The sequence below is a fragment of the Gordionus sp. m RMFG-2023 genome, chromosome 2 (genome assembly GCF_954871325.1).
Source record: "Gordionus sp. m RMFG-2023 chromosome 2, tfGorSpeb1-WG-v2, whole genome shotgun sequence".
Lineage (NCBI taxonomy): Eukaryota > Metazoa > Nematomorpha > Gordioida > Chordodea > Parachordodidae > Gordionus > Gordionus sp. m RMFG-2023.
The window spans coordinates 18,964,480-18,989,275 of record NC_088776.1 but is presented as its reverse complement, the minus strand read 5'-3'; the positions used below and the strand labels follow the sequence as shown (position 1 = coordinate 18,989,275).

At 27.2% G+C, this 24,796-nt stretch overlaps 3 protein-coding genes across 4 annotated transcripts in view; 2 read left to right on the top strand and 1 right to left on the bottom strand.

Annotated features, from left to right (window-relative positions):
- Positions 1-588, top strand: part of LOC135925485 (endoribonuclease Dicer-like) — a 45,039-nt gene extending 44,451 nt beyond the window's left edge. The window contains exon 32 of the mRNA XM_065460835.1: positions 373-588. Coding sequence (XP_065316907.1) covers positions 373-535 — 163 coding nt within the window. The 3' untranslated portion in view covers positions 536-588. The remainder of the gene's footprint in view (positions 1-372) is intronic.
- A 584-nt stretch (positions 589-1,172) lies between these two features.
- On the bottom strand, positions 1,173-11,796 carry LOC135923987 (TBC1 domain family member 30-like). 2 transcript variants are annotated; one of them, XM_065459027.1, is made up of 10 exons: positions 11,631-11,796; positions 8,300-8,430; positions 5,826-5,951; positions 5,203-5,391; positions 3,911-4,067; positions 3,455-3,735; positions 3,168-3,296; positions 3,044-3,119; positions 1,909-2,001; positions 1,173-1,505 (listed from the first exon to the last, which is right to left on the bottom strand). In XM_065459027.1, the coding sequence occupies exons 1-10, from the start codon at positions 11,638-11,640 to the stop codon at positions 1,258-1,260; spliced, it is 1,440 nt and encodes a 479-aa protein (XP_065315099.1). In that variant the 5' UTR covers positions 11,641-11,796; the 3' UTR covers positions 1,173-1,257. The 2 variants fall into 2 exon arrangements, with proteins under 2 accessions (XP_065315099.1, XP_065315100.1); XM_065459028.1 differs by lacking the exons at positions 1,173-1,505; positions 1,909-2,001 and adding an exon at positions 2,880-2,987 and having other exon boundaries at positions 11,631-11,781.
- A 4,444-nt stretch (positions 11,797-16,240) lies between these two features.
- Positions 16,241-16,844, top strand: LOC135924153 (uncharacterized). Its single transcript, XM_065459203.1, has 2 exons — positions 16,241-16,604; positions 16,642-16,844. The coding sequence occupies exons 1-2, from the start codon at positions 16,241-16,243 to the stop codon at positions 16,842-16,844; spliced, it is 567 nt and encodes a 188-aa protein (XP_065315275.1).
- The last annotated feature ends 7,952 nt before the right edge of the window (positions 16,845-24,796 follow it).

The window sequence follows — 24,796 nt, the reverse complement described above, 5'->3', positions numbered from 1 at the left end:
TAACTAAATATACAAATAGATAGGTTATATACAAATAATGATTTAGTTTTGGGCAATAAATTTTATGCTGAGCGATTATTAAACCTGGAAATTTTATATAATCTCAACATAACTAACAATGAAGTTTGAATTGTTTGCCATTAGTTACCTGAATTAAGTTGCTTTTTAATAAGAAAATAAAATTACAATTTTTTGCCGCTTGAATTAAGTTTCTTTCCCTAAAAGGAGCATCTTTCCATCCTCTAACCACACTATTTCAAATCCTCATTTGTAATACTTTTCGTCATTCCCTTCATCGTAAGATTAAGATGTCTAATTAGTAGTTTGTTTTTTTATTACAAATTTTTTTCAAAACATAAATTATTTATAAAGGAAACCTATGAAATTGGTCAGTGGACAAGTAAAAGTGACAGTTGAAGTTTTTGGCAAAGGACGCTGGAGTGGGGTTGGAAGCAACTGTAAGATTGCCAAATGCACTGCAGCTAAAACAGCTCTGCATTTTTTGAAAATCAAGGCTACTTCAGGAAAGAAATAAAGAATAATACTCTCAATTTCAATTTATACCCGTTGTTTGTAACAAAAGTCATATATTACTAATGCAATATTTTTGCGATTAATTTTTAGAATCTTTCATTAAAAGTTATTGTTTTTTTTAAACAAGAAATAAAATATATGTGAAATAAAAATTTGTTGAACAATATAAATAAATTTAATGAAAGTTAGTGTTGCGGTTTTGCGATACGTTTTCGGTTCAGTATTTATTTGAACCATGCTCGCTCCCTTAAATTTTGACCTCGGTTCGGTCCAGCCATTTACATAATGAAAATCTCTATTTTGACAAATTTTATTCGCACGCAAACCTTTCGATAGTTATTATTATTAAGACTATGTCCTTAACTTGAAGAAAAAAATCCATAATTTTAGAAAACTTAAATGATAATAAATAATATATTCTTTTTATCTAAAAATAAAAGCCATTTAAAACATTTTTTATAAAATTTTGAAAGTTCCAAAAATTGAACATACCATTTTGTTATACTTTTAATATTTGTTAAATTTTTCAAAAAAATTTTTTGGGCGATCCGAATATACTATACGATACTATTAGATTGCTTTGCTAAAGATTATTATTTTTAAAATGCTTTGTAAGTAAATCATGTTAAACTGAAATATCTATCTGTATGTAAACTGTATTTCTAAAAAAATGTTATCAAACAACGCCATTAGTTTACAAAAATTTCAAAATCTATCAAGAAACTATGAAGAATATAAAATAGCTTTTCTATTTTTCCGGTGTTTGGCTTTGGGACCTGGCTTGATATATAAATGGTTTATGATTGGTTCAATTTCACAATCGGTTGGATCGAAGGTTATTATACTTTCTCCGCAATTTATCTTATTTCTAATTTTTCGATCTTGAACCTTTATCGGTTGATTATTTTTTGTGTGACTGATTGAGGTATATATATGAGCAGTAGTGTCTTGTTGATAACAATGGGGAAAATCTAAATTAAATTTGTTTTATTTTTTTTAATGTTATTATTGTATTGTAAAATATGGTTCAATTTGAGCATCGTGATTCAATTCATAACATTGTTATTATAAGGTTCTAACTCCACTATTGGTCGAAATTGAGTTAGCATAAAAATCGTACCCTTCTCATGACCTGTTGATGGTTTTTAAAAAAAATCGGTGTTCTGTAAAATTGATCTAATTGGAGTTACAACCTTATTATTCTACTGATTATTACTCAATGAGTTAATTTGATTACAAAATTTGCAGGAATATTATTATTACCGAGTTGTTTAAGCCTTAAAAAAACACTATTTTATATCACGTGATTTGGCAGAAGGAGTCATAGTGATTAAGCAAATTTTATATTTAACGGAAAAATTATTTTTGTCAAACTTGACATAATGAGGGATTGTTTATGTCTTTGGCAGATGGTTTTATATTGATCACGTAATGCTTTTATATCGCAGACATTTCTGTTTTGATGATCTAAAAATATATATTTATATTGAGATTTTTAATAAATCACGAATTATTAACTTGAAAATAATGAAGATCTTATCTGGATAACTTTACTTATTTTCTTTTTATTTATTATTAAATTAAGATTTTGACAAACTTGTTAATTTGATTTAAAGATGAAGGTTTTTTGGAATCAAGAAGAAAAAAATAATCAATTTGTTTTTAAAATATTTTATGCTAAAAAATTTATTTGACAAATTATCATTCTTTGTTTGGATGGAAATAAATATATAAAAAATTAGCTAAAAACATGCATTGAAAATCGCTTTGAAAAACGTTCTGTCTGGAAATAGTCTTACCCTACTTTTAAATTTTAATAATGAAATTTAATTTATAATTTTGAAATTTAAATATATATTTTGAATTATTTTTTAGTATAAGGAATTCTTCACGACCATTCGCTGATTAAATCAAGAAAGATGGCTGAGACAATATGAGTATATCTCAAAATTTTAAGCTAAATTGGCTTCTAACAACGATATAGATGTAATTAAAGAAAGTATATAATCTGATTTCTAGGAACTATAGGCCAGCTGTATATAACCATATCTATGGATGCTCTTCAGATAGAGAATGATATGAATATGAAGGACAATCGATTAAATGCTTTTTAGATTTAAAAAATAATACAAAAACATATTTATTGATTTCCCTATTTTATGAAAACATTCTGAAATTCAAAGCTAAACTTATATTTAGTGATGATCGCGCTCAAGACTTGGGGATGAAAATATATAAATGATCTTGTTATTAAATATAACAATAATAAATAAAACTTAATTCTTATTTTATACAATTCATAATAAATTTGTATGTTTGAATTTCGTTTTACACATTCTAAAGTAGCGAAAGCTAATTTTTAAATATAATAATTAGCGCATTGCTTTTTAAAAAATAGCAGTGGTAGTGCGTTACTTTTGATAGTAGCGTATAACTGCATTGCTCATCGCTATCTATATTTTAAAAATAACGACTATTTGATTGGAATATACAATTTTAAATTTCTTACCATTATCCTGTAGTGTGTGACTTGTATTTTTCTTGTTGATAAATTTAATCAGGGTCAAGAGATTGAAATCAGAGAGCTAACAAAGTATTAAATTTAAAATTGTTTAAAATATAATATTTCTCACTCTAAAATTGGAATCTTGCAGGACAATTCTCTGACTGGCGGAATTGTTAAAGGGAGATATGTTATACGTATATTTATCTTTAAGCTCGTGGATTTCTTTATAGGGAAAAGGGCTTATATCGTGAATGCCCTAATTAAATAAAGAGATATTGTAAGCAATCATTCAATTATTTGTCAATTTGTCATTTTATGGGAAAAGTTTTAATTTTAACTATGAAAATTCCATGAAGTATATTTTTATATTAAAAATATATGTAAAAAAATATATTACAATATTTATCGAATTACCTTGATCAATTCTCTAGCACTTATAACGCCATTTTCTAGACATCTTTTACCAACCTCTTCCATGATAGCGTAAAATTGATCTGGATTTTCAGCAACAACCAGAAGCCTGGATATTTTGTTCCAGAAAACCAATGCGGTTCTCAATAATATTTCTGATCCTCTCAAGAGTAAACAGTCCCATATTCTCAGTACAGTTTCTCGAGGGAAGCAAGTTGCGAAAAGCGTAATAAACCATTGCATTGTGAAGAGATTGGTGAGGGGTGGCTCGTACACGTCGTATTCTTATATTATGCCCATTTTAAAAAAGAATGATTAAATTTTCCTGGAAAAAAAAATTATGTTTATAATAACGACTTAACTTTAATTTTAAATTTCCTTTTCATTGTCATACAGATTGTAATTTTTATCAAATTCATATGTAGTTTCGGTAAACTAATATTATAAAAATAAACTAACTGGCCACATTTTGCCTGAGTTTTTCTAAGTGGGATGCAAGATAAGGAAACCGAATGCTCAATAGGTCTCTAAATACGGACATGTCCACTGTCAATCCAGTTAAATTATTGGTATAATATCTAGGCGGCAATATATGTTCGATCAGATAAATCATAACCTTTTTTTTGATAAAATTTTTTATTAACATTTTCATTTTTAAAAAATAATTTTCTCCTTATGTTTAAAGTTATTATAAATAAATATTCTTCATAAATCGATAAAAATGTAATTACAAAAGAAAATAAAATAAAAAAAATTGCTATATTAGTTTAAATTGTAAATGATCTCCAATGATTTGAGTTAACTATATATAAAGTACCAAAAATATTTATGGCTTTGGGGTGAGGACCACCTAAAAATCCATTTGCTGAAATCTAAAGGGATGAAATAAAAAAATTTAAAGACCATAGTACTTCTTAGTTGATATAGAAGGATCTAAATTTTAATTGAAGGTAAACTGGGAAACAGATTAAATTTCAAATAAGATGCTTTCTATTAAACTGCGGGATATTGGTAAAATCATCTGATAACGATAGTGTAGTACAATGGTTTAAGACTATTGATGAGCGAAATTGGATAATATTGAATTAGTTTCTCGGTGACGAATAAATCTCTCTTTAATATATAGACTATACGCCATATCTGCTTTTAAGACTATATTCCTTCTCGCAAACTTTACATTTATCAAATAACATATCTCAGTTTAATCTTTAATCTATTGACACCCTCAACTGCTCACCCGCTAATAATAGAGATATACTAGGAATAGTTTTAAGCTATTTCATGACATTATTGTTCTCGATTTTTTTAAATAGGAATCCCTACATTTGAGGTATCAGTATTAGAGGTGGAAGCCCCAGGCCGGGTTAGACAACTTGCTAGAATATGTTTAGGGGCTGGACAGAGTGGAAGTTTGCAAAAGCTTTAGAGCTTAAAATTATGAAAATTTAGGTATTCTTCCTTCATAAAAAATTATTACTGTCCGAGCCGGACAAATTACACAATATCTGTTGGGCATAAATATCTGCAGTACCTTCTCAAAAATATCCACAGGCCTGTTTAAACTGTGATTTGCCGACCTCTAAACTAATCCACCAACAACTTAAATTTTTTAATTCAAATTAATTTGACAGTAATAAATGATCCAATGTTTTATATCATTCCATTCAAGGAAAATTTTAATAAAAACTAAATATTGGTTTCTGGTAAAAGAGATGTGGACTTTAAAAGATCCTGTATTCTATATTGTTTACTTTAAATGCATTTTCCGCATTATGTTCCATAACATCTATAATTAAAGCTGCTATTACGTTCAAACCCTGACAATAACCGATCTTTTTGTTCCATCTAGCAAACGCTAAAAGAACCCTCTTTAAAATAACCCTATCTTCCTCGGAAAGCGAAGATCCTGAAACACCTGCAGTATTTGTCCGATGTAAATCCTATATATCAAATAAAATTATCGGAAATAATATTTTATTTTTTAAAAAAATCTCAAAATATAAAAATAATAATTATGTAGCATTTACCTCGCGATTATTTAAAAGTTTGAAATTTTAGCAGGTAAATTGCTACGATTTCTTTGACAATTTTTTAGCTAATATAATATTATATGATTTTTCCTATATCCATCAATTGTATTTTAATATGTAAATTAATATTATATCATAGCTAGCCCTTTTCTAGAACATGGTATAGGCTATTTATTTTATATTTCTCATTATTTAATTTTTGATAAATTCGTGATAACTGTTATTAAAATTTTGTAAAAACGACTCAAAATTTAAGATAATAAATAAATTAGTACAATCGTAATTATAATATTTTAAAAACATCTAAATGTTTTTTATTTGAATGATTCAAATTTTTTTATTACTTTAATAATTTGAGCGTCTAAATCATAATCATCTGGGTTTGTATTATCATTAAAGCACACCCCTTTAATACTTTCCCAGTTCAGGTCTCTGGAATGAATGTAGTGGTCAGCCAAATTTAACCAAATCTTTATTCAAATTAAAATGAGGTAAATAAAAAATAAAATATTTATATATAAGTTATCGGCAATGTGTTATTTTTTCAATTTCAAATCATTTTTTGAGCGTTTTTTTTTTAAATTTTAAAATCTGATTTTATTGGAAATGTATTCCGGCATGTTTAGAATACCTATTTTATGAACTGTAGACAATTAAAAAAACTAATATAAATTATCTTAAGTTCAAAAGTTCATGGAAAAGTTGTCTAAAATTCATAGGGTAGGTGTTATAAGCAGGCGCGTAAGCAGCGGGGGAGGGGGGGCAGGGGAACAAATTCCCCCCCCCCCAAGCTTAAAATTGTTAATATTTATTCCTATCTCATATTAAATATATATTTAATTATATATCACATTCATCTACTAAGTTATTTTATCAATTAATTTCGATTTCAAGTTTTCCAGCGTAATATTTATTTATTATATTCAAATTTTTAGTGGATTTATCCTACCATTTTCAAATTTCTAGTCAAATAATTATTTCTGAAACTCCTTGTTCAACAGGGAGAAAGAAATTGCAAGCATGTTCAAAGAGATAGAATCACCACCATCAAGCTGTTACAGCTTTTATGGAGTTAAAAGTAGTGATCTGCATCGGGCCTAATTTTCAAACCCGGCCCCTTCCGAAATATTTTTTAAAAAGTTTTGCTGGCCTGGCCAGAACCCTAAATATTTTTAAAAAAATTTACCGGCCCGAATTTATTTAAATAAAATTTATTTTTATAATTACTCAAGATAAAAGACATTTGTTATATGGCATCTAGTTTCTATAAATAAAATCAAATATTTTTATTTTACATAAAAAATTCAATATAAAATTAATAAGTTTAGATATATTTTTAAAAATTTCCAAGACCCGACCAGAACCTGATTTTTTTTAAAAAAATTAAGCCCGTACATTTGCAGATCTCTAGTTAGAAGAGCCGATTACTTGCTATTAATGAAATATCACAATGGCATGAAAGAAATATTTCCTCAGAAGCAAGAAAATTATTGGATTCAATGCTTATTCCAAATTTTTTTCTCATTAGAATGTATTATTTAATTATGCACTATTTTATGTAATAATTTTCAAAAATATGACATTGACTTGATTAAGAAGATGAGAATAGCGGAGAGCATATTATTAGAACTCAAGGAAATTAGGGCTAATGTTGAAGGTGAATTTCATATTTTATATGTTATTATTGAGTCTAAAGCAGAGCCATACGTGTTTAATATTTTCTCCCTCGACTTGCAGCAAGGTAAGCTCAACGTCAAAACATTAATATAGGATCATTAGATGGGTAGTAAAGCAAAAGTCCCCTCTCTTAGATACATTTATAACCCAAATAAATAAATGGTTTTTAATTCATCATGCAACACTTACCAATCTGCAAATATTACTTCCACAAAAGCCTTCCCAACCTTTTTCAGATGATGATAGAAAAAAATATATTTGTTAGATTTTTATCATGAAGATGTTAAGGTATCTTATGATGACTTATTAGTTAAATAACTATAGCTCAATCCCAACGAAAATTGGATTTTACATTGTAAATATATAACATACAAAATACAATTATTCCTAAGAAACTTTTTGTGTGATAATTTATATTTCCACATTTAAATTTTTTATACTTATATATAAATAAAGGCTCAAAAAATTCAAATTTCTATTTTGGGTCATTTAAGTGATTTATATAGTGGTTATATTCACTTTATATTTTATAAATCACATTTATTTTATAGTTTTTCATATACCGTCAGTTATATCCGTTTAATATTTTTTAAGTCACATTTATTTTATAGTTTTTTATATGCCGGTTTATACATATAATTTTTTGATAATTAACATTAATTTAAATTGTGTATTAGAAATTTATTAGTCCTAATAAATTTATGCTTGATATTTTTAAAAACAATAATATTTCTTAAAAAATTTTATTATCTTCCCCAGGCCAAATTCCTGCGTACGCGCCTGATTCCAAGCATGTTGGAATGGAATACATTTTTAGTAAAATCAGATTTTAAATTAAAAAATAAGCGCTCAGACACTTGTCGGAAAAACTAATTGCAAATAACATATATATACTGATTTTTTAAAAAAGAGTTAAGTCATTTTAAAATTAATTTCATTGAAATAAATAAGTAGAAACTTAGAGCGATTATTTTATAATAGACGAATTAAGCCTAGTTTTCAAATTAATCTGAATCTGACATCAATTATGTAAATTGAAGAAAATTATAAACAGTATATATATTCCAAGCCTTATTCTTGCACATGTTGAGCCATCAAAAAAAGTAAATATTATCCCAATTATAATTGATATGTAAACAACCTGTTTACGAAAGTCGGAAGGAATTCCATCCGGAAAAAGAACCAAAGATTTTAAGGCCCGTATCCATTGACGGTAAGCTAAGTCGTTATTTTGAACTGGAGAAAGCGAAAACCGCATTTTCGTGTCTATACCTTTTAGTAGGGAGGGAAGGGAGGTATGATGCAATGGCATTATAATCGTAAGAATAATCTTTTTTATTTAATAGTATAACCTCAGGTAAATCGAAGTATTCACGCAGTGGGGGGGGGGGGCAACTTTTATAATAAATTTATATTTGAATTTGTGTATTAGAAATTGTCAATATTTTATAGTAGCCTCTTGATAAATTTATAAAATTTAAGATATTCATAAATAAGAATAATTTTTATAAAAAAATAATTATCAAACAGCCCCTCCCCCACTTCCCAACAACAACTGCGTACATGCATGGGTGAATTTAAATGCAAAGGGAGTTATCTATCTAATTTATTTTTTTTATATTATTACAAAAATATATATTAAAATAATATAGTTAATAGCTTCATGGTGGCTGAAATCTTTGATGGGAGAGAACAAAGAAGCCCAAAAATATTACTAATTTAATAATATTATGTCCTTTCCTTTATTTTACCGATTTACTTAAATCCCATTTGTTATTAAGTAGTGTTTCAGAACTTTTACATCCCAAGCTATACATTTTACATTATAAAAAAATATAATTTAAATTTTACTCAATTCATGTCTTAATTTATATTCTTTTTAAAAATATTTTTGAGATATTATTGATTTAAATCACAATTACTTACTTTTAAGAATATTTTTCCTAACCATTTTCATATATAAAAAAAATATGGCTCTAATTAATAATTAATGGAATTATTTTGCCAAAAATTTGGCCTTGAGTTCTTTCGATGAAATATGGTTTACAAATTTTTAATATTAAAATGAGGCTCCCAAAATATTAAAAATTTTTTAAGACTGATGGCATTGTGGATTGATATTCAGCATGATCAGTTGAAAAAGGTAAAAACTTCTCGATGGTCCCCTAATTCGTATTTTTGGCCGAGTGTAAAAAAATCCCGGGCTCTAGAACTAAATTTACCGATTATGTCGGATACTACTATATATTTTTTTTAACTCCAACTATAAAATTGGAGTTAAAGGAAAGCGCGAACCAATCAATGCTGGTGTAAACTCAGGATAGTGGGATTCTGGTAGTTCATGGAATGAGTTTATTCCATCTGGTTTAATATTGATATTGAAATTAAATCCTAGGGTTTTAAGATCAGGTATATTGGCTGAGCGGAGAGCTCTAACAATAATGACATTTGCTGCTTGGTTGTGGGAATATTATTTCATTTTATTATAATAATTTTTCTTCGATTCATTATTAGATATAATAATTTAATGTCACATACTAAGAAATTGATCCAGAGAAGAAAAATAATAAGAATATATAGAAATAAAAAAACTCAAGATTTTATAATTATTATTTTTTTATCAAAATGACTAATTCTAAATTTAATTAGATAAAAAATGATATTAAGAGTTTTAAAAATTAGTGGCATAGATAGTTTTCATCATTCCTGCCTGCTATTAGGCCAATTGTTTTAGGCTACTTGAGAAACTTTTGCTTTCATTAACAAAGCCACTGAAAAAATTGTCTATAATTTGCAAAAATAATTGCGAGAAATATTTTTAGATGTTAATCTTTTCAAAATTCGTGATATGTATAGTAAATTGTCTGGTAACACGAGCACGCAATATTAAATAAATATATTTCAAGACATTATAACTAATATAATATATCTCATCAATCGAAAGATTATTGATACAAATTTTTATTATTTTTTTAATCTTTATATAATAAAACTTACTGTAGGATAGCTTATATTTTTTTTTTCGTATTTGCAGTTTGATAATGATGGATTAAAAAATTTATTTGAAATGAAACTGCTCTCCAAATAAAAGTAAGAAATACAGTGTTGTGCAAATAATTCCAAATATTTCCATATTTTTTAATTAGTTTATAAATAAAATTATTTAACTTGTAAAAATTAACGATTTTTTGCAAGTCAGATGATTTTATTTACAAATAAATTAAAATATATGGAAATGTTTTCCATCAAATTTGGTCAACACTGTAATCCCATTTAATCTCCCTAAATAAATAATTAGGGGGATGATATAAAAGAATGGAGTTATTATTAACATCTAACAAATGGGCTTTGGTTAAATTGAAGAAATTAAGAGTCACGTTTACAAGGTGGAGTAAAATGGATTATATTTTGAAAACTCAAATTGGCTAAAATAATTTAGTATTTAGGGCCGATGAAAAAAAACTTCATACATATATATTTCGGAAAAACTCATAATATTTCCATTTAATAAAATTTAATAATGGAGGAAAATCTAGTTTAAGCTTGGTAATAAATCCGCTTGTTATTCATTATATAATATATAGAAATTCAGTTCAAAAAATTAAATTTTTTTAATTACTACTATTTGATCTATACAGTTAACAAAATTAATGCAACGTGGATATGTTACCACACGATGAACACAAAGTTAATTGATTTTGTGTTTATATTTATAACATCGTAAAAAATTATAATGCCGTGCTACATTTTTCTAATTGGGAATGAACGGTTGGATATGTATTGTAACTAAGAGAGCGGCACGTATAATTTTGGGTGGTCTAAAGTGTAAATGAAATCTGCGGGCTTTGTAAAAAATCTAATTTACGTAAGTATAATTTCTTTTTATAAAATAACAAACTAGGCTTTGTCATTTTTAGGGGATTGAAAATAAGTAGCCGAGAATATGAATTAGGTAATATTTATACAATATATTAAATTATAATAAAATATAGATAATTTCTAATAAATTACAGAATTGGGTGTAATATTTATTCCTTTTTAATAGTGTTGTTAGGCAAATTTTTAAAAATGGTCCGAAGATTTTAGCCAAAATTATATTATGTAACCCTGGCGATTTTTCTCATAGATGTCAGAAAGGTTCGTACTCCATTAGCTAAATATCTAAGTTTACATAATATTATTTTAGCTAAAATTTTATCGGACTGTTTTTAAAAATCGACTCAAATCAGGCTGCGTTTAATAACACCACTTTTAAAATACAATTTACATTTAAATGCACAATAAGCAAAATATGGCGGCCCCTAAAATAGTATCATTTGACTACTTGGAACCGCTTCCCCATCCGTCCTCCCAGGCCTTACTCTTGGAGTGTTTAGGTTATCCTGAAGGGTTCCCAAAAATAAGGAAAAGTTAAGCTTATAAACATAAAAAATATAAAATGTTATCATAATTTATTTTCCTTTATTTTTTACCTGAATCCATAAAGAATAGTCGCGATCACTATTTTAATGAATTTATTGTAAAATAAAATATCAAATATTATTTTTTCCAACGTTTCGAAATAACCTTGTTTATAGTTATAAAAGGGAAAAAAATTATCTGATATGATTTCAAAAGTAATAGTTATTAAAAAAGGAGTAAAAAAATTATTTTTTAAAGGTAAATTTAAAAAAATCTGAGATGATGATCAATGAAAAATCTAATCATCATTTTTAGCATTTTTTTAAAAAATCATAAAATTTGAATAATAGTAATAATAATAAATAAGAATATTTACTTATAATTTCTATCGATTTTTTTTCTTCCTTCAAAGAAATCAAAATTGTTTTTTTTAAACAATTGAAAATTGAGGACTTGACGGAAACGGATGTGAAAACGTAGAGGGGAACATTTTTATAGTTTTTATTACAATATCTTGATATTGTGAATATAATAAGGAAATTCATGTAAATCTTACAAATATACCATATTAGGCATAAATAAGTCTTTTTGTATTATAATAATTTCCTTGATCCATTTTTCCAACTTATGGCGGATTATCAGAAAGCCGTAGTAATTTGAACAACATTTTAAGTTTCAAGAGATTTTCTACTACTTATTTAATTTTTGGAAATGGAGTCTAAATTTTAAGTCCTCCACCCCTCCCTCCTCACGGAATCAGCCTAACAAAGATTTCTTTATATTGGTCGGGTCCAGCCCTTTTTTAATTTTGTTATTTTATATAATATAAATTTTTTTAGCCCCGCCCCGCTATTTAAAAATTTTATGGCCCGATCCAAGTCTGCAAGTTTCTGAAAAATACAAGTGCAATTCCGATTAATTATCCTAATTTTTTAAAAAATATTTCTACCTAAACTTATAGAATTGGATAATCTATAATTATATCATCTAGTGTATAAAATTATGATGTTATTTAATCGTTCTGCCAGGCCAGTTCATGTTTAAATTCGCGACAGGATAAAATTGCACGGAGGAAATGTCCTGAAGAAGGACAATTTATTACGAAGAAAAAATTACTTACATATAAATGTCTTCGGATGCATTTATTTGAATAAAAAATTGCTTATTCGATATATTAATTTTGAAAATATATTAATTATTAACAATTTTAATATAAAAAAATTGATAAAACCTTTTATACTATATTTATAGATTCTCTGATACCACTTTTTACCGTTACTTCCGGGTATCAGACCTATAGCACAGATACCTGACATAGGCGGCTAAATTGTTCTTACAAAGTTAGGTGTAATCGATTAGAAGTGGCTAGGTCACGCCATAGAATTAGAGAAATGTTGATGATTTTGAAAAATATTCAGTCTATAAGGCCCTTGTACTATAACCAGGACAATTTTTTTTCTTATCGTTTTATTTATTACACAATACATAACACCAAAAAATTTTTTAATGCGGCTCATAGGTCTAATATGGACGACATTGAATGAGGTGCAGCAGATAAGTGTTGATTCGCCATGAAACCCTTTTCTAAAACCAACCTATTGAATGATGTTAGGATTTAGGTTAAAAGTGTCGTCAAATATGGGAAAGTTAATATAATATAGGGTTTAATATAATTTGATCATTGGCAAGTAATTTTCTAAACAACGACTCAAACTATCAAATTATTAACAAGTCCACTCAAAAATTTACACGTGCTAAGCCCGCTTATGTCCTTCTCTTACAGATGCCATTTATACATAAAATTTAAATAAATGTAACAATTATAGAAAATGCACCATCTTACCTAAAAATTATTATTTACACGTGAATGACGTAATAGAGTTTCCAAAAAAACGTTTAATTTTTTACAAAATAAAAATAAAGATTAATTTTTTATATAATTTTTTTTTCAATTTGTATTCGATAATGTATGTATTTCCAAAAAAAAATCGATAGATATGAATGGAGTGATTACAAAAGAGAAATAAATGAATGAATGAATGACGTAGTTTGGAACTTTTCTATATTAAAAAAATACATTTAAAATAAGAATCTCAAATATATAAATATTATACATTAGACATTAGAAGAGCAAAACTACAAATTTAACCATGATTTTATGTCATTCAGAGACAAGCAGAGCTCGAATTTTCAGTCCTGGCCATTTGAAAATAATTTCCATTTAAACCTGACCCAAAATTTTAGAAAAAATTTGGCTTGGCCCGGGTTTTTAAATTCTTAAGCTTAGTCCGGCGCGGATTTTAAAATTTCGATATTTTAAATAATTTTTTCTGAAATTTTTGATAAAATTTTATTTTAAAATCGGCTCGACGTAAACTATTATGCCAAGTGTATTTCTCTTATAAACGGGCCCAGGATTTATAAAGTTATATAGGGCCCACTAAGGGCCGAGTTCCTGGTTGTTATGGATGCATTTATAGTCATATATTTTCTAATATAATGTTAAAATACAGAAATCTGATAATTTATCAATAACATTATACTCACTTAAATTGAGACATTAGAGTTTATAATTGTATAGAGATATATTGTTTTCATTCATAGATAAATGTAATGTAAAATAATACTTAAAACTTTTATATGAATGTATAATTCCGTTAAATTTGCGTTTTAAATCGATATTTTACCATCATCATTGGCATATTTAAGGGGAGAACAAGGAGGCGTTTGACAATCCTAATGAAATAAAATTTGTTCTTTTATTTTATTTATCTTTAATTTCTCTCAATTATATAGGATTCGGGGTTAGATTAAAAAAATTGAATATTTCTTTTTCATTTATATAGCTCCTCAATAAAATTCCTTTTTCAATCTTACCCCATGTCATTTTTAGTTCTTATTAAACTAAGTCTAGGTTTCTTAGATATTTCTTTTTCAAGATAATGTAAATATTTCAAAATTTGTCCCCGATTTGAATAATTTTTGATAGAAATTACCAGTCCCGTTTGGTTTTAATTTTTTCAGCCTTTCTTACAATTGTATTAAACAATCTAATTTACTTCACACATGATTTATTTCTTTTTTTACCCTCATATTGTATGTTTTTTTAAAACTTATATTGTAGAAGTTATATAAACCAAACTCTGTGTTATATTTTGGTAATCTAATAAGAAATATTGCATCAAAATATTCCATTCCTTTAAAAAAAAATAGTTTGACAATTATTCTACGCCTCCTATCTTTTTATCTTTTGACCTTAGTGTAATGTTTTATATTTTGGATAATAATTTTCGGTGAGTGGTATTTTCTGCTCAATTTATTATTGCATTATGAAATTAGGTATAAATCCTTAGGGTTTCCAAGTACATACCCCACATCTTTATTCTAGATTATAGTTTTATAATAGATACCCTATATGAAATTCTTTATTTCCTTATTAATACAGGTCAAATCTACTATGATTTGTGCTTATATACAAATAAAAATGGTATTTTACAATTAACCAAATTATTCCAACATCAAACGAAGTAGAAATAACTACTTCACCCGTATTTTTCCTAAAATATTTTTATTATTAAAAAAATTTTTTTTAATATTAATAGCATGCATATATTAATGATATATAAAATAAAAATTATAAAAAATTATTCCAAAAAAAGGCCAAAAATAAAAACAAAAGAGACAGATCATGGCTGTTGTAATTATTTAAAAATAATTATATATATTTTTTATATATGTCAATCATATGTCACCGGGGTGGCCTAGTGAGTTTATGATGTATGCTTGGAAGCCGAAGGTACCAGGTTCAATCCTGATAAGGAACTGTAAAAATTTTCAGGTTTTTCTTCGATGATTGATGTGTAAAGACATATGATAAGATGATTTTCTGAGCTTAGAAATGCCACCCCGGTCATCGACAGGCTTGGACATCCGGGTGCTAGGATACTTGTCCAATAAACTAAATGAAAGATACAAACAAATATATAAATATAAAAGCTAGGACGTTCCCTATAAGCGACGCGCAAGGTGTAGAACTCCATCCTGTGAAAAGTAAAATAAAGGTCAAAACAAAGAAAACAAGGTTAGCAAGCTTCTTGAATATTGGTACACTTAAAAATAAGACGAGAGAATTGGCATCTATGTTAAACAAGAAAAATGTTGATATAGCATGCATACAAGAGACTAAATGGAAAGGTCAGAACACTCTAATTTGGAGATGGGTATAAATTGTACTAAATGGAATTGTTAGTAATAGGAACGGTGTCGGCATCATCCTTAGTCAAGATTTAACCTCCTCAATGGTAGAAGTTAACAGGATCTCTGATTAATGAAAATAAAACTCTGCATTAGTCAATCAACACTACACATCCTTTTAGTAAATGCTCCTCAAATGGGTTGCAAAGAAGAAGAGAAAGATGACTTTAGAGCTATCCTTGATGAAGGTGTAATGGAAATCCCTAAGGATGACCCAGTCATAATAGGTGGAGACTTAAATGCGCATGTGGGAAAAGCAAGAGACAGCATTATAGTGGATTTGGATATGGAAAAGAAATGATGAAGGAGAGCATTACTGAAATTTGCGCAAGCCTTCGACCTTACCTTAATCAACACCTACTATAATAAAAATGACAGTCATTTAATAACATATGAAAGTGGTACAAGGAAAACCCAGATAGATTACATGCTTATCTCTCGCAGAAGATTAAATGATGTAATAGACTGCAAAGTCATCCCAAGAGAAGATATTGCGGCGCAACACAAGCTACTGGTCATGGATTTACACATCATAAATAAATCCACTCAAAACAATATAAAACTTGAACCATGCATCAAATGGGGTAGATTCAAATCAATGACAGATGCCTTTTCAATCAATGCAAACATAGAAACAATAGATTCCTCACACGTCAGTGAAAAAATCTGGACAGACCTTTCACACTGTCAAATCGACATTAGGCTTGACAAGGGGAGGCAACAAATCATTCAAAGAACTATGTTATGTTGGTGGAATGAAGCGGCAAAAACCACTATACAGGAAAAAAAAAGTCCTATATAAAATATGGTACAAATCCAAAAACCCAGATGACAAGACTAAATACAAAAAGTCCAAGAGAATAGCTACAAAAGTGGTGGCTAGGGCCAAAGCAATGGCATACGATGACATGTACGAAGAACTACATACTAAGGAGGGGTATAAAATATACAGATTAGCCATACAGCGAGAAAAGAATTCTAGGGATATAAACAGAGCTCCTAAAGAATCAAAAATAAAGATTGGAAATTGATAATAAAGGAAAAAGAAATAATTAATAGATGGAAAGAATATTTTCAGGAGCTTCTCAACTTTAATTCCCACATACTACTTCTAGATGAACACTCCCCATGTCAAAACCTTATAGAACCAGTAACGGAACAAGAAATAATCACATGCCACAAACATATGAAAAACAACAAAGCTAGATGTCCTGATGATATTCCAATAGAAAGCCTTAAGGCACTAGGAGATGAAGGAATACATTCCCTCACACATTTGTACAATAAAATACTGATAAACACCTCAAAAATGAGGCAGAGCTATCTAGTTCCTATCTTCAAAAATAAAGGGGATCCACACAATTGTCAAAATTACAGGGGCATAAAATTAATATCACATTGTCTTAAATTTTACGAAAAAATAATAGAAAAAGGGTTAAGAGACAGTCGAAATAGGAGAGACTCAGTTTGGCATTATGCCTGAAAGATTAACGACTGATGCAATCCAATCAATTAGGCAAATGAGTGAAAAATAAATAAAAGGACAAAAATCTACACATGGTCTTTCTCGATCTAGAAAAGGCCCATATATGGTGGGCGCTACACCACAAAAAGGTTCCCGAAAAATATAAAAGAATAATAGAGGATATGTATATGGGTCATATAACAATGGTCCGTAGCACAACTGGTACTTCAGCAGGCTTCACAATAGCCGAAAGAGTTCATCAAGGGAAGTAATGATAAAAAAAATTCAAATGTATTAATTATTTTAGGAATAAATTATATTTAATTATATTTATACCAATAACGCCCAACGCTATGCATCATTACTCGAAAAGGTGCAATTGAAAGAGAGAACATTTTTGTGTATTTATGATCGAAAAATTGATAATAATTCCTAAACATGATAATAGTTTTACAATACCAATAACCGTGGGAAGCGCAGAAGAGATTTAACTATTAATAGACATTTTAGATCAACTGATCTATGATAGAATAACTATGTTTGCGGTGTTATCTCATTAAATTTAGAGTAATTGTTATGATTTTATAGCAATAAAAGTAAAAAAAATTTTAAACAAATTTAGTGGTTAATATTAAATGTTAGTAAAGATGTTACATATTTTATGAAGTTTCTAAGAGCCAAAAATATATTACAGACGCGCCTGAATACAAATAAATTGTTTTTCATTATAAATGGTAATTAAATTAATTAAAATAAGTTGGAAAGTGATTACTATTTTACTTCATAAGCCTATACTTTAATAAAATTTTCACTTTATTGATTTTAAACATTTGTGCTCATTTTATTCATATTTCATTTTCTTTACCAAGACAATAACGTCGAAGCGGAAATAATTAATTTCAAATAAGGTTTGTTGTTTACATGGAAACAGATTACAACAACGCCAGCAGGATACAATTCTTCCAGGAAATGGATGAATTTTAAAAATAAATTGAAAAAAATATCCATTATTTTAACCTATATAGAAGCGCTACTATGCAGTTTTTTAAAATGAATACACTATAAATGTGTTCTCAAATTTTATTTTTAATATACAGTATACAATATTACCTATTAATTAGTCAATCATAAATTTGTAATAAACGAAAAACGTAGGTATAGGTTTGATATTAATATAAAAAAATATTATGGAGATTGGGTAAAGGAGTTACTGCATATAAGAAAAATATAAAATGTTGCTGATGTCTTAACTATCTAAGGTGTATGGTGGTTATTTTTAGTGAATGAGGAGAAGTATTCGATACATAATATGAAAAGGAATACGATTCAAAAGATTAAGATATTTCATAGTCACACCTTCATTTATTTATTAGATAACTTATTTCACCAACTGGGGAATTTATATTTAAATATGAATGTGATGGATTTATATTTTATAATTAATTTAAAATAAAAAATGTATTTGAATTTGCATTCGCCTGAAAATCGTGAAATCGTAATACATACTAAATACTTTTCGTTTTTTAATATTTAAAATACAAATTCTAAATACTTCCTAAAATATTCAAATCAATAAAAAAAATATATTTAGTATTTTAAATAGAAGTATCCGGGTTACTTCCCAGCCCTAATTATATATGCATAGCCTAGGCATTCATTTTAATTAAAAGAACATTTGCTTTGTATTATATTTGAAAGGGGTGAGATATAAGTAATAAATAAATATCCAACCAATCATCTCTGTATTTTATAATCAGTTGAGTGTTCTCTATTTAAAAATGTAAAATTTTTTATAATATTAAAAATGTAAAAATTTTTATTATCTAAAAATATTTTTCCGTCCATATTATGTGCTATGCATCAGGCATTTGAATTACTTCTTATGGGTAAATAGTAAAATATTTTACATACAACATTACCGTAGGTTTACTTTATTAAATAAAACAGGATCTAAAAATTATCTTAAAAGTCATATTTAAAACATATTTAAGAGCTAAACAACAAAATAATATCATATTACACCAGAATATTCAACTTAGATAATAATAACAAAATACTGCATAGATATTTATTTAAACACTAAAAATGTTTAAATACCTATTTACATTTGATTTATAAACTATGGAACATACTATTCCCATCACTTTTTGGGAATAGAACTTGGGGAAAATTATGGAACGAGAACATGAGTTAAACAGTTTTCAGAAATTTCTCTGAACAGTCCAGGAAAATTATGAAAATAAGATGAAAGTTTTATTTTAATTTATTACACAGTTTTGAATTTAATATTTGTATTCGGAATTATTTTTAAAAAGTACTTACTTTGCAAAAGTAACTTATAACAACACTATTATTTATTAATTACTATATATTACTTCTCTTAGGTGAATGAGCCTGAAGAATAGCGGTGATGATATCATAATTTTTATCAATTATTAAGCGTAGGCGCTCCCTTCTTTTAAGACATTTCATCAATCTATCAGACTTTTCAATTATGCGTCTTTGCAAATTCTTCAATATCCTCATTAGATCATTGCTATCTAATATTAATTTTTTCTTGTTTTTAATTCAATATTAGCCCTCCAATTATATGAAATGTCTAATTCTGTAAAGTAAAGTCGATAAAAGTATCATAGATACTAGCGGCGTTACTTTTTAAAGCAATTTCAAAAGGCAACGAGTAGCGAGCTTTTTTAGTAAAGGCAATGCAAAACGTTACTCGTTACTTTTAATTTTTTTCTTAAAAAAACAGATTTGTTAAAGAGCGGCGCTTCTAGAGAGCCGCTACACATTTTTAAAAACACCTGGAGCAAATTAGGAGCGGGAGTTAGCTCCTCTTAGGGCTGGAGTGGAGGAGCGCCTCTCCACAGCTCTTTTAAATATTAATAAATCTATAAAATTGAATAAAATGAAATATTATTCAATTTAAATTTATACAATATTAAATGCTGAGTCAAGTTTTATATTGGTTTTTCATCTAATCAGTAACATCAAGTTTTTCTTTCTTTTTATATTGAAAACTTATTGAAAAATCTTTCTAAGCCATATGAATATTCATTTAATAGATATATGATAAAAAATAGCTTTTGTATGGATCCAGCCATCATAGAAGAAGAAATCGAAATAAAAAATAAATTATCAATTTAAATAACTTTATTGCAGATTTTCAAATGTTTATAATGATGAAAATATCATTGCGGCTATCATCCATCAAATTAATTTGGATAAAAAAATGCACAAAATATGGAACAAAAATACAATTTAATTAAATTAATTAAGAAAACAAATTCCTGATGCAAAAATAGCTTTCCATGAAATTGATCATCAGGAAGATAATATAATGCACAAATATTCATTAAAATGAAAGAATTGTGAAAATTTTCTCAAGAAAAAAATTATTGTCCTAATTAATAGAACTTAATATACACACCTTTCCCATTTTAAATGTAAAATTAAAGAACTGTGAAAATTTTCACAGGAATTTGAGTAAAGAAACTTTGAATTATAATTTACATCAAAAAATTTCCACCCATATCCACACCATGGCATATTTATTATTTTTAAATAAAATAATATTAAAAAAAAATAATATTAAAAATTTGAAAAAAAATGAATAGAAAGAAAATTTATATATAATATTTCATATTTTTTAAGAAACGTATTACTTTTTTGAATAGCGAGTAGAGCGTTCCTTTTTTACAAGGTAACGAGTAGCAGTAACTCTATCCTTTTTTTTCAAACGTAATGAATCGTTTTTAACGTTTACAGTATGAAATATCTCATATTCAATTAATTTATCAATGATTATTAAAATAATTAATCATTCATACGAATGTTTATTTTAAACGAATAATATTCGAATGAACAAAATGAAATTATATATAAATAATAATAAATTGGATATCAAAAAAAATTTATTCAAGAGTTCAAAGTGTTAAATAATATATCCAAGATTTAAATATTTATTAGGATATTTAGTATACAGCAAACCAGAGTTAGGAACCAGATTCTTGAAATCCTCGAAAGCTGGTAAATCTGGGAACCAAAATCCGAACCAACAGATTTAAAATTTTCTGGAAAACCGATTTTGAAACCTTCTAACAATCTGGAACCCTCGGAAGCACATTAAATCTAAAAAACAGCATCAAAGCTCCTTTTTAAATTTTTTTTCAAACTATATTTTTACACAAATATTTAGAATTGAAATCAAAACTCTCTTTGTTTGGTCTAGGTTCATATCTATGAGTAAAACACAGTTTTGTCTCTCAAAAAAAATGGAGAGAGGGGGATATGTAAAACCCCGGAATATTTTTATTTAATAAGATTTCTAGAGATAGGAATTTTAAAAGGTTAAAACGGGTGAACTATAAATACAGGAAAGTTATATCGGGGTTTTACTGTTATATTCTTTTATTTGGAGAATTCTCGTATTTTTTGATGATAATAAAAAGTGAAGTATGCTATAAATTCTGAAAAATATGTCTAATTAAATGAATTTTATTTTTACCCAATATTACTTGTCCCATCCGGCTTAAAAAATATTTCCAATATGAGACCTAGCTTGATTTGAAAGAAGGCTTTTTAATCATCTTTCGTAGTATTGTGAGCTTTTAGTTGGGCCTGTTTTGCAGATCTCTAATGCATATATATTAAAGATCTGCATCTGACTTAGATTCAAGTCGATCCTAGATTTTTTAAAGTATTTTTGTCCGGACGATCCGAATCAAATTTTTATCATAAGAGATCATGATTAGATTGATATCCGCATAATCTACTATGATTACGTAATGTATTTTTTTAAAGAATATTCCTTCAAAAATGAAACCGAAACATTAATTAAATATAACCATTCTTTATTCTTAATCATAATTAAGAAAAAATATTTGATATTATTTATAAGATAAACATAATATAATAATTTTGAATTTTTTTCTATATTTTTTTTTAAAACCTAAATCAGCATAATTTATGAACACATATTTCAAAATAGCTAATAACGATTATGAATGATATGAAAAGCGCAAAGTAAAATTATATTCAAAGCAAATTTTATAATTATTAATTAATTAGGTGGTGGCAATTAGACCGGTATGACTTTGAAATGGAAGCTGACACGATGTTCATAAATCTAATCGTTGGGTCTACAGTGCACTGCTTTTTGACCGCCATTATCAAAGGTGGCGTGAATTGACGCAATGACATAATTTATTAAGTTATTGCTTTTTATAATGCCAATATTTTTTTAAGATACGCAAAAATTAAATTAAATTAAAAATATAATATGTACTAATAATACCATAATCTTTATTTAAAAAACGAATTTTAAAATTAAATTCAATTTTGTAAATCATGTATAAAAATAATTGTATTCAAATTTGCCGGACATAAGAAGTATCTTTGAATTCAACACTTTGATATGCCCTCCTGGCTTTCATTTAATAAATATCAGCCTTCTATAGAAGTTTAAGATGTTTTATAATGAATTCAGTCTACTTACAAATACATTCTCTTATATATTATGGCTTTTGCTCCCCTGGCTTCCATTTTCTACATTAATGAATATCAACGTTCTATAGGTTTAAGAAGTTTTATCATGAATTCAGTTTACTTACTATTACATTCTATAATCTGTTATATACGGTGTTTAACATTTGTCCAATATTTAAAAATCTTCAAAGATTCTTGCTCTTTTGAATATCATTGCTCAAAATTTTGGGCGAAAAATATCTTAGAATGCTCAATTTTTATTAAGCCCTAGTCATATATCATAATGCCTTATTTTTGAAATTGTAGTCTAATAAAACACCTAATTTATTAATAAAAAAATTAATATACTTATTTAAATCTGCATATTGCTAACAGGAAATCTTGAAGTTGGTTTTTTAAACATATTTTACTTAAATAAAATAATCTCCGAACTATCATTATTACTTACTAATAATTGGGGATTTCTATCTCCCTTTTGAATGTCAAATTTTAGGTAGACCCCTTTGTGATGAAATATTTTGCCTTAAATTTTGAAAGAAATATTACTAGCTCCTTCACTAGATCCATGGGTTGTTTGACGGCTTAAGAAATCAAGCGAATTTTATTAGCTCCTGAATTACTTTTTGTGCAATCTGATTTAAACAATTAACTTTAATGCCTTCATTTGAATGCTATTGTTGTGAACATCATCATTAGAATCAACAATTGAAAACGGTCGTCAAGGTAAGGGTCGGTTCTATCAACATCTAACATCGATGTGCATCAAACTCACATTCAATCTCTGCTGTTTTATATTTTGATCAGTTAAAATTTTCCTTATTCTTTTGATTAGATTTTCAATACAAAGGTGATTTTTAATGTCATTACAAGGGTAAAATATTATTATATAATATAATATAATTTAAATTTAATTATTATTAAAGCATATTATAGTAAAGGTTGTGAAATATTTTTAAAAAAAGTGGCTCTTTCTAGGAGGTATACAAAGACCGACGCATTTTGTCGCGATGGGTCATGAAATTATTTAATTTGAATAATATTTCCATACAAATAACAATTTATTCATGAATAATGAAAAAATTTATGGCAAATAATAATCTTTTCGATATTATTTGGCCCCAAATTATTCAAAATTATTTGTATTATTGGAAATTACACATAAGTATAAATTGTTCATAACTATTTGAAACTATTCGTAAATAGAAATTGTTCGTAAATATTTAACATGTTTTTTGTTGAACTTTTTATTTATTTAATAACTCACTTTTATCCTTTTAAAAAAATTAAATTTTTGAATTGAATGTTTGACGTTATTCCTAAGGTATATTTGATTAGTACGAAATCCGAATAATACAATTATTTAATTTGAATCAAACACGAAATTATTCGCAATTTTAATAAGCCTAATTTGAATATTATAATATGGTTATCTAATCCACTCATTTAACAAAAAAACTATATCATATTGTTCGATTTTTGTAGTTTGGTATCGTTAATAAAGGTTAAATATTTAATTTATTAACGGTAACCTTTTTGATTATTGCAATAATACAAAAATATCAAATAGGATTCTACCTGTAGTGCATAAATCGCGCTTATACATTAATTGTTTTTCTGAATTAACTTATATATAATTTTACTCACAATCGGTTCCACCTACAAATTTCTGCCATTTCCGACAATCCTTAGTAACTCATTGGCAGCTAGACACGTGAGAGGGTATTATCAATGTTTCCACCTCCTTCCGATGTTATCTCTTGGACTTCTTCCCCTCTCCTCCTTATCTCCGAAAACTTTTTGCTACATCATTATAAATATGATTATCTATAAGCTAGGTGATGGCTAATGGATGAAATTATATCACTAACCGAAAACAGAGCCGTATTATTTAGAATGATTTATTTTGCAATTTAAGGAGCGAAATACAATATTGCGTGCATTTTTTCGCGGTTACTATAATTAGGACCTTAACCGGATATCTTGGGGATAGGAGTAGAGTTGTTAAAAAGCCCGATTCGGGTCGATTTTTAA

Coding starts and splice junctions, on each gene's coding strand:
- LOC135924153 (XM_065459203.1), top strand. CDS start 16,241: ATGCTTATCTCTCGCAGAAGATTAAATGATGTAATAGACTGCAAAGTC. Junction 16,605..16,641: donor CACTATACAGGAAAAAAAAA/GTCCTATATAAA, acceptor CCAAAAACCCAG/ATGACAAGACTAAATACAAA.
- LOC135923987 (XM_065459027.1), bottom strand. Junction 3,736..3,910: donor ACTCAGGCAAAATGTGGCCA/GTTAGTTTATTT, acceptor GCATAATATAAG/AATACGACGTGTACGAGCCA. Junction 2,002..3,043: donor TCACACACTACAGGATAATG/GTAAGAAATTTA, acceptor ATATATTTTTAG/ATCATCAAAACAGAAATGTC.